At 33.6% G+C, this 17,111-nt stretch overlaps 1 protein-coding gene across 5 annotated transcripts in view; it reads right to left on the bottom strand.

Moving 5' to 3' along the window:
* The window catches only part of NBEA (neurobeachin), a 696,720-nt gene that overhangs the window by 609,872 nt on the left and 69,737 nt on the right, over positions 1 to 17,111 (bottom strand). For all 5 annotated transcript variants that reach the window (XM_058547999.1, XM_058548001.1, XM_058548000.1 and 2 more), the window contains exons 3-6: positions 16,269 to 16,369; positions 15,932 to 16,027; positions 8,179 to 8,300; positions 5,970 to 6,096 (exon numbers count right to left, since the gene is read on the bottom strand). In XM_058547999.1, coding sequence (XP_058403982.1) covers positions 5,970 to 6,096; positions 8,179 to 8,300; positions 15,932 to 16,027; positions 16,269 to 16,369 — 446 coding nt within the window. The remainder of the gene's footprint in view (positions 1 to 5,969; positions 6,097 to 8,178; positions 8,301 to 15,931; positions 16,028 to 16,268; positions 16,370 to 17,111) is intronic.

Genomic DNA, 17,111 nt, shown 5'->3' with positions numbered 1-17,111 from the left:
GAGTGATTGTGAATATTATAGATAATAGACAATGTATAAAAACTACGAAGAACAGTTCCTAATACATATGTGGCACTCATAAATAAGATATCATTAATTAAATTACTATTTATTTTTTTATCTACTATTTCCTCATGATGAGTTTTTTTCCTGCTACAACTGAGATTATTTACTCCTCAGAGTCATTCAATCATTCAAAAAATTTACTGAGAGCCTATTTCATGCCAAGTACCCCCTAGATTCTGGGCATATAAAGAAAGACAATATATACAGCCTCAAGGAGGTTTCACTAGAGAAACAAACATGAAAACAATTGTAAAACAATGAAGAATATCTAGAATACAGATCTGGGAGCAAAAGAAGTAATGACTAACTGAGCATAGAGGGGAAAGGAAAGACAAATGGAGAAGGAAGGCTAACAGAGAAGAATTCACTAAAGGAGTAAAATGAAATTTAAGACTAAGCTTGAAGGATGAATAGGAATTGTTAAGTAAACAGGGGGAAAGAAACATTCCAGGCAGAGAAATCTTAATATGGTACATACAGCACCGAGGCTTGACCAAACTTTTCTCAGTGTTTAGGTTTAGCAAGAGAAACAAAGACCCGATTGTAAAGAGATCTATAGGACACCTTTAGTGATCAGCCTTTTGTTTTTCACATAACGTGGTATCACTAAAGAATTCTGAGCAGGAAAGTGAACTGATCATCTCCAGCATTTGGGAAAATAACTGGCAGCAGTGAGGAAGCGGGATAGTTAGGCAAATGTAGATAAAGATAAACTTGAAAACTACTGCAAAGGTTCAGATAAGAAAACCGTAAGTGATACCACATAACGTGGTATCACTAAAGAATTCTGAGCAGGAAAGTGAAGTGATCATCTCCAGCGTTTGGGAAAATAACTGGCAGCAGTGAGGAAGCGGGATAGTTAGGCAAATGTAGATAAAGATAAACTTGAAAACTACTGCAAAGGTTCAGATGAGAAAACCGTAAGAGTCTAAACTAAGACAAAGACATTGGTAATTAAAATAAAAGGGGATGGAGATAATTAACAGAACTGACTGAAGTGCTGATATAGAAAAGGGGAGCCTAAGATGGTTCCCTATTTTTCACTTAAATGGGTAGTGGTACAATTAACTAAAGAAAATTAATACAGTTAGCCAGTTAATTAGCAACATAACCAGGTTTGGAGTTACAAAGAGTTTGCTTTTGGTCATAATACTAATATATGAATGAAACTGAATGAATAAATGAATGCATAGTTGAATGAATGAACTGATGTTAGTGAAGGTCAGAGTACTAATAGGAAAACTAACTTTTCTATTCTCTTTCCTTGGTACATCACAGATAATACACAAGTGGCTTTTTCAATCAAAACAGCCCTTGATTTGACTTGATTTCTTTTGACTCAAGGAAATGGAAGTAAACCTGAAGACTATGTATGCATATGATACTGTACATGTATACTAAGGTCTGCATTTAGTTTAAACCCAAAAACAGATCTATAAAAGAAGGACATCAACAAGAACAAGAAAAAAAAAAAAACCCGTATAAAGAATTCATAAGAAAAATATAACATGATATTATACAAATATCAATAGTAGCTTACATGTATTGGGCATTTACTACATATTAGGTAATATGCTAATGGTTTACATCCATTTTCACAAAGCAAACATCAGGCACTACAGCTAGGAAAGCAAAGTTTCCTAAAAATATGAAGATTTCTTTTAGAAAGGCTAGTTAAACTCCTTATTAGGAAGGATAATAACTTAGCTAGGGCATGTCCTGGAAAACTAAAGAAAGAAAAAAAAAATGGAGAATGAATTTATCTTGAATAATGAAACAGTAAAATCAAATAATAATGATTTTCAAGATTTATGAGAATCTTTATAGATGGCTTTTTAAAATCCACATCACTCCCTGGCCCTGCTCCTACAAAGACCCCTTAGAATCACTGTATATAGAACTGTTATAAATGGGAATGTATTTCTTATAACGAAAGCGTAAAGACAAAAAAAGAGAGAGAGAGAGCAAATGGGTTAAATTGCTTTTTATTGGTTAATGACAATTTTATTTGGTTCTTAACCTCACTCAAATTTTTCTTATTTACACTCTTTAAATCTCTATTTTCTAAACTTGTCTGATGCGAAAAAATCACCTCCAACATTTGTTAAAAACAAATATTTCTAACATGAAAAGTATAAGTCTAAGAATCGATATTTCTTAGAAGTTCCCACTGAGATTCAAAATAATTTGGCATATTTTTGGCAAACTCTACCTGAGTCTCATCCCAAATCTAATACATCAGAATTTTCAGAGGAGAGGCAATGGAATTTACATGAAAATAACTGGGATTTTTACCAAGAAAAAAGTGAACCCTCACTCTAATGTCTGAATTTATTTAGAATCATTGCGTTCTAAGCTATTTTCCAAGCATATATTAATGAATGACTGTTAAATTGATATTTTTAATAGAAACAATTATTACTATAAATTGTTTAAATGTAACATAAACATAATACTTAAACATAAAGCAAAGATTTTTTATTAGACTCATGTAAAATAAAAATATATATATTTGAAAACCCCATCCAAAATAGTATTTTCTTCAGTATGTGGCAAAACACACATGGGATCACAAGCAAACAAGAAAACAAAAAAGAATGAAGACATTCCCTCCACCATATGCAGGCTCATCATATCTCTTACGGCTGTTCCTGTGGATAAACATTCCTGTAGAATAGAGGTAGAGTGTGCCCTGAAGAAGGTGGACTGTTCCACATATCTTCAAGAAAGACCCTTGAAGCTGGATGGGGGACCAGGCTTAAATATAGGTAAATGGGAACTCCTATACTCTGTCCCTTGTTTTTATAGACTCTGGACTTTCAAATGGTTAGTTACTCTGACACAAAATGGAGTTCAGTAAATAGGCAGGAACATCTCTCTAGAAAACTCCAGATGATGATGAGTGAATCACATCTTATAATCTAATTACATAGCTGCACATTCTTCTGCATTTTCTCTTCTTTTTCTTCATCTTTAGAGCAGACTTTATTTATTTATTTATTTTTTTTTTTTGGTGAGGGAGAGCGGCCCTGAGCTAACATCTGCTGCCAATCTTCCTCTTTTTGCTCGAGGAAGATTGTCCCTGGGCTAACATCTGTGCCAATCTTCCTCCATTTCGTATGTGGGACACTTCCATAGCATGGCTTGATGAGCAGTGTGTAGGTCTGCACCTGTGATCCGAACCCATGAACCCCGCGGCACTGAAGTGGAGCGTGCGAACTTAACCCCTATGCCACCAGGCCAGCCCCTAAAGCAGACTTTAAAAATGTTTCAACCTAGTCTCTGAATATCCATATTCTAGTGGATATTAAGCATAGGTATACTCCATGGGCCAAAACATTAACAAGAGACAACATCCCTCTAATTGAAGCCAGCATTAGTGACGAAGCAGAAATTAGTGAAAAGTTCAATCTCAGGAAACAACAGTCAGGACTACTAGGATTAGCTAAATCTCCCTCAAGAGATTACCAAATCTGGAAGTTTAATATTTGACTTATAAAAAGAGTTAATTATCTATAAATCCATAGTGCACGACATACACACAGCTACACAAACTATTTTGAAGTCTGAATCTCCAGTCTAAAAACTGGTCTATTATCTAAACCAAATGAGGTTAGAGGAAGAAGGGGGAAAAAGCACAAGAAAGGAGGAAGAAAGAGAAGAGGAGAAGGAGAAGGGGCAAGGAAGGGAAAGATGAAAAGGATGAACAATAGAGAAGAAGGAGGAGGTAAAGGACTGAGGAGAGAAAGATGAAGGAGGAGGAAAAGGAACAAAACGGAGAGAAAAAGAATTGTAATTAAAGTAACATTTCTGCAAACGTTCTTCAAATATAATTCCTCAGACCTACAACTGAAGTAACATAAAGTTCAGATAAACATTTGTCTTTGAATAATCTTTGAATTAACAATATAATTGTGAAAATACTTGAATATTACTTTCATAGATATGCAGAAGATTAAAGACACTACATAATTTCTATATAATATATAGTAAATTTACATATTATACATAAATTATCATATATGGTATACTATAAATAAATTATATATAATATATACAAAAATTTTAAGATCAGAATGAAGATATTTGAATGTGTCAGTTGTTGGCATTCTAAGTAACACCCTGTTTTCCATCAAACCTGTGCAAAACACTCTCTCAAAAACGATAAAATCTCTCTTAATGCTCATGGATAATGCCCTAATTCGCTACAATTCCAAAAATCAAGTTAGTTTTGCAGTATACATTATTGTGCTGGACCAACAACAACCGAAAAGGCTAGTAAGCTTTAGAATTTAAATGCTTACTACATAGCAACAACCTAATTATTTGTCTTTACTGCCACGACTACCTTTCTTCTTCCTGCCACATGGAAACGGTTCTTGGCGTACTTATCTACAAAGAAGCACTGACCACGACACAGCCCATGCCTTCTTTCTCACCTTCTCAATAGTAATACCTCATTTATTTCATACTACTGGGAAATAAATTGCTCAGTATAAATTAGCTTTCCAGATAAATGTAACTTACTCCTTTAGGAAACAAAAGGGATTTTTGGTTGTTAAAGTCATATTTTATTCATTTATCCAATATATATTATTGACAGTCTACCAAGTTCAATACCATGGGGCAGGCATATAAGGAAATACAAAGATGAATCCAATGCATATCTTAGTCTCAATAGTTACTAAACAATGCACATATAAATGAATGATAAAGGTTTAAAAGAAATAATTACCATAAGAAATACTGAAATAATATGCTATGAGAGAGATTATATCTGGGGAGCAAGGCAAATCTGGGCAAGAATCTACAGAAATGGTGTTATATGAAATGGAACATAATAATGGGATAGGATTTAAACATCTAGAGCTGTGAGCGAGGGGACAAGTAAATGTAGTTCATGCCAGAGATTGAACATTTGAAAAGGAAAAGATAAAGTAAAACAGTATATTAGCTCAGTTTTGCCAAAATAAAGGGTATAAGTAAAAAGCTGAAAATAAAATCCAAACCATGAAGGACTAGGCTAAAAATTTTAATTTGTTCCATGGTCAGTGAGAAGCAAACAACTGGTTTGAGTAGTAGAATAATGTGATCAGGAATACACATCAGATATTAGTGTGTAAAATAGTTTGGAAGAGGAAGAAACAAAGGATCCAAGATAAAAGAGAGAACAATATGAAGAATTTAAGCAGCACTTAAAGATTTTTAAAAAGGAGACAGATATATTACAGAGATACAAAGTAGAGGACTTGAAAACTAAAGGGATATAAAGATCAAAAAGGGAATGAAGAACAAGGTGGAGTCAAGTCCCCACTACTATGAAGACAGTAGGCCTCTTAATGAAAACAGGGGCCCTAAGAACATGAGCGGATTTGGGCCTGGAGATGGTTACATGTTCTGAGGTTGAGGGGCCAGAAAGATATCCACATGGCAATACCTCGCAGGTAGATAAGAATATAAGAATAGAGCTCTGGAGATAAGAATAAGAGCGGAAAGCGATCATGAAACTGAATAAAAATTCCCGAAAAAATAAAAGCTCCATAAAAGCAGGGATGTTGTCTGTTTTGTTACTGTCATATCTCCAGTGCCTACAACATTGTCTGGTACTCAGTGAATACTCAAGACGTATTTACTGAAAGAATGCCACAGAACAGATCACAGCGAGAGAGAGAGAATGAGAGAGTGAGAGAGACAGACACTGCAAGAGGTCAAGAGCCTGATCTTATGTCAAAAGTTAGACATAAAAGTAGAAAGAAAATGCAGAGAAGGATAAGAGAAAAGCATTAGGAGTTATAAGAAAACCAATAAAAGAGAATACTACAGAAGTCCTAATAGGTGAGTTTTAAGACAGTGGGAATAGTGAATTGTGTCATTCTCAATAGAAATAATTTACTCAGACCTACCTTGCGGGGTTGAAAATCGTATTTTACACAGTGCTGGAAACCTTTTCCTTTGGACTTCAGTGACGTGACTATTAGACAGTTGCCAACGAAATGAGCAGAGTAACCAACTCCTTTGCTAGTGCGAAAACTGTAAAGAAAACTGAGAATAGCGTAATATCCTCTGATACAAAGAACTTTACATCTAAATATTATTATATAAATAACATAAAACATTATTATAAAGGGCCGGCCCAGTGGCACAAGCAGTTAAGTGTGCGCACTCCGCTGCGGGGGCCCAGGGCTCGCCAGTTCGGATCCCAGGCGCACACCAATGCACCACTTGTCAAGCCATGCTGTGGCAGCATCCCATATAAAGTAGAGGAAGATGGGCATGGATGTTAGCCTAGGGCCAGTCTTCCTCAGCAAAAAGAGGAAGATTGGCAGATATTAGCTCAGGGCCGATCTTCCTCACAAAAAAAAAAAATATATATATATATATATATTATAAAAATAAAACTAGGGGCCGGTCCAATGGCACAAGCGGTTAAGTGCGTGCGCTCCACTGCAGCAACCCAGGGTTCACCGGTTCGGATCCCGGGCGCGTACCGATGCATCGCTTGTCAGGCCACGCTGTGGCGGCGTCCCATGTAAAGTGGAGGAAGATGGGCATGGATGTTAGCCCAGAGCCAGTCTTCCTTAGCAAAAAGAGGAGGATTGGCAGATGTTATCTCAGGGCCGATCTTCCTCACACACACAAAAAAAACTAAAAAATAAAACTTATTCCCCTATAGAGGAGAAGGGTTATTACATGTACCAAATAAAGACTAAAACATAAAAGGTTTAGAATAACTAAAAGAAGGAGCTACACTTGGGAAAATAGAAGACTATAGAACCTTTAAAAATTTCAATTTAAATATCACAAATACATAAAAACAAATTAATGGCCAACAAAAGCCTACTAAGTATATTTCATTTACCTTTAAGGACCACTTGGAATTAGCAAATACAGAAATCACTTACACAGTTAATGTTTTCAAAAACAACTTGCTCTCTAATACCGTTGAAAAAGCTTACAAATTACAAAACAAAAAGAGCTAAGTTTGGTAAGTAATGTAGGTAATCCAGCAAAGCAGTAAATTTTTAGTCAAAAATAAAAAAGATGTAACTACAAAATACAAAATTTCTTCTAGAGGGGCACTGCTCCTAGCTGTGAATTAAATCACAATATAAAAAAATAATAAATGCTTTGAAAAATGATGGTATTATTGAAATAAATGTATGATCTCCCAAAATGACCAATCTAAAGTTCAACCCCATTTACGTCCCGAAGTTCCGATGTTTGTTTAAAACTCTCTCTCATTACTATCCATATATAATCTTTTGTAACAGAGCTTACAAGCTAATAATAGCTCACATTTTCTGCACTCACATTTCTTAGCCATTGTACAAAAAGCACTTTAAATATTATTCCCCCATTAAATCCTATGTGATAGGTACTATTATTATTCTCATTCTACAGCTGAAGACACCAAAGCACAGAATAAATAGTAAGTGGTGAAGACAGTACTTAAACTCAGGCAGTCTTATTTCAAAGCACTGCAACTATTAAATGAGTTTATACATGTAAGCACTTATAATGCCTCGTATATAGTACGGCAATCAATGAAAGTTTGATGTTCTTATTACTGTGCATTATTGGTAAACTAAAATTATCAAGCTCTCAGTCCTTATAATAGGCCAATCTATTTTTGGGTTGATCAACCCATTCTGTTAGTTATCGACCAAATAATTAATCCTACCTGATTACAATTTCTTACATGGTTATTATTATTAATATTTTTAAAGCATATCTTAATTATGCTCACAGAACAAACTAAGCAAAAAGGCAAAGAGAATGAACTCTGGTGCGAGTTTTCATTTATTCTCTCCTTGATCAGGGAGCAGCATCTTCACTAAGAACCCCACAATTGATCTATATTGAGGCAGATTAAACACAGAACGCCTATAACCCTTGACTCTTAAACTATAATTAGAAAAAAAAGAAAATAGTGAGCCAAGTGGCCTAGAATCAACAGCAAAAAATAAATGAAATAAATTGACTTACTGTGTCTTCATAGTTTTAACATATATATATTCTATTTAATATGTTGCCTTGATGCTAAATATGACTACATATTTACAAAATTGGAATACTTAAGACAAAAGTACTAAAGTTAATTTTATTACTTACCAATAAAGATATGGTTTATCCTTATCAACATTAATGTTATTTAATGGATCCATACGAAACCAAGTGTTTAGAGTGAAGCCATTCTGATAAGGCCACTTTGCAATAGGAGGCAATGCAATTGCCTACAAGGCAATGAAAAAAGATACAAAAGTATCAGTTAAAGAAAATGTGATAGTAACCAAAGTCAAATATGCCTTTTACAGATTAAGAAACAGTGAAGGTATAAATATCAGAAAATCATGGACAAATATAAAAAATAGAAACTATTATCGTATTAAAATAATCTATAAATATTATTTGTTGATTATAGAAGCATTACGTTTTCAAATACCACTCAGTTAATAAAGTTTCATCTCTAAGTTACACAATAGGTTTCAGACTGTATTCCAAGAAGTCCTCCTCCAGTTTGACCAATATACAGTCCCTAATACACATGCCTCAGAATTTTCAGTTTTCTGTGGCTTATGTTAGGTTTTTAGTAATATTTCATTTGATTAAAAGAGCTTGAATCTTTAAATCCAAAAACAACTGTGTTAGAGAATGTTAATGGAATCAATATTAAAGAAATATAAGCATTAAGAAATGATGTTCATAATGCTCATAATACTGAAACAAAGAATGGAAAAGCATGAGATTTGTTATTCAGAAACTTAACCACTGAAATTTATGACCAAAAAGGATTCAGATCCACTCATAAGTAGGAAAGGAATAATACAGAAATCAGTTGATAATAGTAATCAAAAAAAATTCAGCCATTTGAAGGAAAAAATGAGAAAGTGGTTGATTACGTGATGTCAAGAAATATCTGAGTGGATTTATATTTGTTTTCCTATGAGATATTTAAATTCCTTCACATAAAAGATAATTATCCATTATGTTTTATAACTGATCTGTTCCCCCAGAGCCTTCATCTTGCTGATAATGACCTTTCTCAAATATAACATATAGCTCCCATATTAAAAATCCTCTGCATATAAAGTTTCAATTTCTTCAGGTTATACAAGACTCTTCACACACACTATGATCCAACAAACCCTTTCAATCTTCTATTCTACTACCTTACCCCACATTCCTAAATATACAAGCTGTTCCATTTGTTCTGTTAAAGCTCCCTTTTTCGTACGTGATTTTGCTTCTGTCCAAAACACTTCTTCCAGCAAAATCCCAATTATTCCTCAAACCAGGCTAGTATGTCCCTCTTCTGTGAAGCTTTCCTGGACTTCACCCCATCTCTTTTCACTGTTTTTCTATAGAACTTAGCACCTAAATCTACGGAAGCTGTGTGTACAGAAATACACAAACACACACACACACACACACACACTTTCAAATGAAGCATCAAACCCTAAAAATAAAGAAAAATTTCCCATACGATGTCCTTTCAGATTTGAATGCTTAAGCAATTAGTTCAAGCAGTTTAATTGTGAATATAACTTTTGTTAACTTTTTAAAAGGAAATATTGTATTTTACTTATTTTTTTGATGCTGTTTGTTAGTAAAAGGCAATTTTTGCCAAGTTTATTGCTGATTAATAACTCTAAAAATTTCACTAACTCAGACTTCACTTACTATAGCTGCTTCACAGTACCAAGGTAAACAGGAGAAATATTTATTGAGGACATTGAATAGTAAAATAAATCTATGGAATTATATAAATTACTTAATAAATATGTTAATTTGTTCTTAACGCCTGTGGAACACAATTGGCATAGGGTTATATTCATGGTTTTCAACCTTTTGCCAAGACCAGCATACTCAAGTGCACTTTCACATCAGCAACAGGGGCTCATTACAGCACTATCATTGGAGTGTTAAAAAGCATCCAGGAGAGCTTACTTTTTTCCCTTTTCCCCCATTACTCCATAGACCCATGCAATCTCTCACCCCAAACCAATGGCCTAGCACTTTCAGTATCATCAGTTTCATCATCCAGTCTACTGGGCCCTAAATTAGAACTTAAACACTGCATTAAACTAAGAGATACAGGAAAGAATTTCAGACAAGCTGCCCTTCAAGTTTTCCAGACCTACTCTTCCACCAAGAAAAAGACATGTAGTCCAAGAGATTCATTTGTTATTATGCCCACGGTAGGACTGAGAAAGCCCTAAATCACACACAGTTGCAAACACTAGTGAACCAAAATAGAAGAAAAAAGAAAAATCTTAGAAAAGAAAAATCTAAGCTTGAGTGATAATGAAATAATAGTCTTTGTTCTTGCTACAACTGGAACCAAACACCTGAAAAGCTCTAAAATAGGATTTTCCTCTGTTTCATTGTGGACTTCCAATAATTCCATGGATAAATGAGGATCTTTACTATGGCCAATCTCTTCAAAAAGATAGTTACCGTTACTCAAGAACATTCTTTTAAATTTAATGTACAACAGATAGAATAAATCATGTAGGGACCTGAAATCTCTCATTTCTAGAGGGTACTCAACCTTCTGTTCCTACTTATGTACCAACCAAAGCCTTCTATAAAGCGTACCTTGCATCTCTAGCCTTTTTCAACTCTTTTTTTTTTTTAAAGATTTTATTTATTTATTTTTTCCCTCCAAAGACCCAGTAGATAGTTGTATGTCATAGCTGCACATCCTTCTAGTTGCTGTATGTGGGACGCGGCCTCAGCATGGCCGGAAAAGCGGTGCGTCGGTGCGCGCCCGGGATCCAAACCCCGGCCGCCAGCAGCGGAGCGCACGCACTTAACCGCTAAGCCACGGGGCCGGCCCTCAACTCTTTTTAACTAATGCGTACATCCTCCCTTAATGCACAAAAGCTAACTTCACGTAGTACTGCCTGATTTGGACCCAAGTCCGTTTAGTCCCAAATCATTTGTGCCTCATCTCATCATCCATTCCCTAGATTCCTTATATTTCCTTCTAATCCCATGGTTTTAATGCCATGTCCTTTGGACTACTTTTGTGATTTTGAATTTAAGCTGCCTTCACATTTCCTTCATATTGCCTTCTACAATATTTTGGTACCCACAATTGAATGTCCCTCATTGCATCCAATGAGTTCTCCAACATCCATATCCTTCACTATCTCCTGGTCTAGCTGATTCCAAAATCTATGTTCTTATCTATTGTAATTTGCAAAAGAAATGATGCTGATGTTCAGATAGAGTGCTTTCAGTAAACTATTTCAGTGAATAGAAAAGTGCACCATTTGATAAATTAAGCAGATTCATGAAATAGAAAATAATCATGAAAGGCAAATCTAAACAGTATATCCATAATCACAGAGCATATAAAATGCCATCTTACATTTGTCATTCTTTACATGAATCACTGTATGGAATTCAACTAACTCTCTGAATGAGTAAATGTTACCAACTGGTCATATGGAGGCAGCATAGCTCACGGAGAGGCATCTACAGAATATAAAATACAATTCAGAAGGCCTAGTATATATTGTTGTTTTGGAGGGAAAGTAAGCAGTGTCACAATTTTAGTCATCCAAAGGCACTGCTATTAGTGGTGGTCCAAACAGTACGTACCCTCTAGTTACTAAGATGCCATTGTTTATGCTCATCCAGAAGCAGATTATCAAAAACACTATAATAGTAAGGATTTTAAAAATCAGTTTCTATCCCAATTTTTCAGCAGTTCAATAGCAGGAGTAACATGCCTGGAAATAAGCCAATCTGTTGTTAAATAAAACATTGGACTTAAGTTCAGGCAAATTTAGCTTCAGGTTGTGACTCTGCTCTACGACCCTGAAAAATGTTACATTGTTGAGGCTCAGTTTCTTCAACTGATGTAACAATGATAATAACATTTATATTATATAGCTCGTATGACTCAAATAAAATAATAGTTGTAAAAGTTCTAGTTCCTTCCCTGCTTCTTCCTCTATACAGAATATACATATTCTTGATCCAAACTACCCTTCATGAAAATGAGTGATTTAGGGAAAACCAGAAAAGGGAAAGTAAATAGTATGTATAAGTCCATCAAAATCCCCTGAACAAAAGTAATTCAAACATAACTACTAACAACATATAAATAAAATTGTGTGTATTTGTGTAAAATATGTTACCTATTGATAGAAAATATTTGCAGGTTTCACGTAATTGATGGTCAAACGGCCAAAAACAGGATGAGTCACAACCTTACTGAGGCAATCCAGACAATTTATTAAAACAGTTATTCACTCTGTTTTAGCTAAATTTTGTTAATTCATAAATAAGACAGCATCTTGCTTATATTTCTGTCAAAACACTTTGCTCTTCTTTCCCATCCATTAGACTATCTAGCAGATGTCAGATCAATGGCAGTTTTGTAAAATATATTAAAATATACATACATATGTATGTATGTAAATAGAATTATTACATCTAAAGGAACCCCTTCTGTCTTAGGGACAGTGACAGTTTTTCTCTGCTAAGTACCACAATGTACATTTTATATGTGTTCTACCCTAACAATCTGATATATAAAATGATTAACTTCCATCTGGAAAGTAATTTTTAACTTTCGTATTATCATTTCACAATTGGGGGAAACTGGAACTTAAAAAAAAAAGTTAGTAAAAAAAAACATTAAGGGAAAAAACATAAAATTAGGGGAATGGTTGATGAAACGGCAGATTGCAAGGACATTTAAGTACTAATAATAACCAGAGAGTCACAAATATTTACATGATGTTTTACAACCTATATAATGCTTAATTGTATATTATTTCATTACAGGCTCACAATAACCCTATTCCATGATAAAGTACTAATATTTTACATGAAAGTAACCCAAGAAACATTAAGGGACTAGTCCTCCACAATAATGAACTAGAGGATCCAGAAATCAAAACCAGTTCTTCTAGCCAAAAATTATACGTACTTTCTACAATTCTATCATGTAGACAAAAATGATGAAATCAAGCAGATTGAGAAAACTAGTTCTTTGAAAAGAACAACAAAATGGATAAACTTCCAGTTAGATTGATCAGGAAAAAAAAAATCCAGTATCCAGAATGAAAGGGGAGACATCACTACATATCCTACAGACATTAAAAGGATAATAAGGGGATATGATGAACAACTTTATGCCAGTATATTTGACAAATTAGATTAACTGGACAAATTACTGAAAGATATAATCTATCAAAGCTCACTCAAAATGAAATAGAAAACTTCTCTATATCTATTATAGAAATTAAGTTCATAGTTTAAAACCTTCTCACAAGCAAAACTCCAGGCCTAGATGGCTTTAATAGTGAATTCTAGCACACAATTAAGAATAAGTAATATCATTTCTACACAAACTCCTCAATTGAGAGAAATGAATACTTCTCAATTCATTTTATGAGGAATTATCCTAAGACCAAAACCAGAAAAAGATACTACAAGAAAAATATACCCCCAAATCACTCATAAAAATAACTGCAAAATTTATTAGCAATATGTTGGCAAATCAAATCCAGCTGTAGATGAAAAGGTTAATACACAGTGATCAAGTAGTTTTTATCCCAGGAATACAAAGGTTGCTTTAACACTGAAATACCAATCATTGTAATTCACTACATTAATAAAGATTAAGAAGAAACATCATATGATCATTTTAATAAAATCAGAAAAAGCATTTGAAAAAATTCAGTACTGATATCAACATATTAATGATTTAAAAAACTCCCATTAAATAGGAATAGAAAAGAATTTCCTCAACCTGTTAAAGGGTGTCTTAAAACCTAATGCTAATAGCATACTTAATGGTGAAATACTTAATGCTTTCCCTAAGATTGAAAATAAATCAAGAATGTTACTGTTAATCAATATTGCACCGGAGGTCCTAGCCAGTGCAATAAGGCAATAAAATGAAATAAAAAGGCACACTAATTGTAAAGTAATAAATAAGACTGGCTTTATTTACAGGTAAAATTATCATCTTTGTAAATAATTCTAAGGCATCTATTAAAAAACTGCTAGGACCAATAAGTGAGTTTAGCAAGGTCTCAGGATATAAGGTCAATATACAAAAAAATCAATTGCATTTCTATATACTAGCAAATACAATATGGAATATTTATGCATAATTTTAACAAAAGATGTTTAAGACTTGTATGCTAAAAACTACAAAACACTGAAAATATCAAAGAAAACTAAATAATGGGAAAGATATACTGTGTTCATGAACAAAGATTCAATAATGTTAAGATATCTACTCTCTCCAAATTTTTCTATAGATTTAACATAATACAATTAAAATCATAGCAGGCTTTTTATAAAACTTAATGAGTTTATTCAGAATATATATGGAAATGCAAACAATCTAGAATAGCCAAAATTATTTTTTAAAGGAAGAATAAAGTTGGAGTACTTATACTCTACCTGATTTCAAGAACTACTAAACAGCTACAATAATCAAGACAAAGTGATATTGGCATGAGAATAGAAATATAGGACAAAGGAACCAAATAGAGAGTTGGAAATAGATTCCCACAAACACGGCCAGATAGCTTTCAAGAAAGGTGCCAAGGTAATCCAGTGTGAAAGGACTGTCACTTCATCAAATGGTTATGAAAAAATTCGATATTCACAGGCAAAACAAACAAATAAAACTTAACCTCCAACCTTCCCTCACATCATATTTTAAAAATTCACAAAGGAAGGATCACAGTCCTAAATGGAAGAGCTAAAACAACAGAACTTTTAATAGAAAGTGTAAGACAAAAAATGTTGTGACCTTGGTTTATACTGATTTCTTAGATTACGAAAGAATATGCCTAAAAGAAAGAAAATTTTAATTGGACTTCATCAAAATTAAAATCTTTTGTACTTGAAGAAATACTGTTAAGAAAATAAAAAGACAAGCCACAGGTTGGGAAAGAATATTTGCCAAATACATATCTGACAAATTAACTTATATCCCAAATATATAACGAACTCTTAGGATCTTAAGACAAACAACCAAATTTTTTTAAATGAACAGAAGATTTGAACACAAACACCACAAAAGAAAATGTACATGAAAAAATGCTCAACATCATCAGTCATGAAGGTAGATAGAAAATTAAAACTATAATGAGGTACCACTATATAATCATTTAAATGCCACAAATTAAAAAGACGGACAATGTCCAACAAGCAAATCAACTGGGATTCTCATACATTATTGATGGGAATTCAAAATTTTCCACTATGGAAAGCAATTTGCCTGTTTCTCATGAAATGAAATACAGATTTACCATAAAACCCAGCAACCTCACTCTTATGTATTTACTCAAGAGATAAGAAAACATGCCTGCAGAAGACTTATGTTCAAATGTTCACAGCAGTTTTATTCACAATAGCCAAAAACTGAAAACCCAAACATCCGGCAACTAGGGAATGGATAAATAAACTGTGGTATATCCACAAAATGTAATACTGCTCAGAATAAAAAGGAATCAAATAAGCTACTGATAAGCTACACATGGATAATCTCAAAAGCATTATGGTAAGTGAAAGAAGCCTGACAGAAAAGATTATACACTGTATGATTTTATTTATATGAAATTCTAGAAAAGGCAAAATTACACAAACACAAAATAAATCAGAGGTTGTAAGCAACAGGGGCTGGGTAGAGGGGATTGGCTTCAAACAGAAACAAGGCACTTTTTGGTAATGACGGATTTGTTCTAAATCATGATTGTGGTGGTGGTTACAGAACTATTCAGAACTCATCAAATTGTATGTTTTAAATTGGTAAATTTCATAGTATATAAATTATATCTTAATAGAGCTGACTTAAAAATAAACACATGTATTTAAAACTTACCGCAGCACTACAACCAGGGAAATTGAAAAAAGTATCAGGACCATGTCTTTGTGGCATCTGATTAAGAACTGATAATAATTTTACTGCATGTCTTGGCTGAGGAAACAAGAAAAAGAAACGTCATTGTACAAATTTAGTAAAAATATCTAATATATCACGTTAGCCACTGGACTGTTTTCTAACTAGAGAGAAAATTAATTTTAAATCATTTACTAAACTCTTTAAGAGGAACAATTTCCATTACGAATTCAAGTTTATAGCTCTCTAGAGACAAATTGTTGAACATTAAGTATTAATGCACTGATATTGAATACTTTTCCCTCTGACCACAGCTTACCCAGATTCCACTTTCTCCTCGAAGCATGCTGAACAAAAGCTTCAACTCCTTGACAGTGATGCTGTAGCTGGCAAGAACCCCCAACATATCAACTAGAAGATCTTCAAAGGAAAATAAAGTTATTCTGAACTCTAGTCATGAGCTGCCATCTGTCAAGGTAATATGCTTTTTGAAAGAGCAAAAGTTATCAATTGTCATTTCTACATATATATTTATATCTAATATAGCTAAACGTCCTCATGAAAAGCCATTTTAATTAACAATTTTTAATTCATCACATAACCAAAAAAATATTTGAATTTTAAGATTTTTTCCCTATCAGATTTACCATTCCAATTAAGTTTTCTTAGCAAACACATAAAACAGATTTTATGAGTTCCCAGAATACACACCCCCACACACACAAATCTGCTGTATGCAGGGAAAGGTAGGCAAAAATATGCAAAGGTACAATGATTTAACATTGTTAATTAGTTATTTTCAAATGAAAAAGTGATAGTTGACCATATTTTCTTTTAGAATTATCTATTCTTAATAAAATATATTCTTGAAATATTCCTTGGCCCATTACCAACAATTTTGAGCACTTACTCCTTGCCTGGCATTATTCCAGGTGGTTTACATGCATTAACTTCACAAATCTTCATAACAAGCCTATGAGGTAAGTACTATTATTCCCTTTCTAAAGATGAGGAAAGTGAAGCATAGAAACCTTAATCACATCGCCCAAGAACACACTCTAGTAGGAGGTAGATCAGGATTCAAACCTAGGCAGTACAGCTCCAGAGCCCTCACTCTTACCCAATAGTCTCTAAATGGAAGTATCATTTAAACACATTACGA

Source organism: Diceros bicornis, chromosome 9, assembly GCF_020826845.1.
Source record: "Diceros bicornis minor isolate mBicDic1 chromosome 9, mDicBic1.mat.cur, whole genome shotgun sequence".
Classification (NCBI taxonomy): domain Eukaryota; kingdom Metazoa; phylum Chordata; class Mammalia; order Perissodactyla; family Rhinocerotidae; genus Diceros; species Diceros bicornis.
Note: the sequence above shows the minus strand (reverse complement) of the source record. Positions and strands in the feature narration are given on the sequence as shown.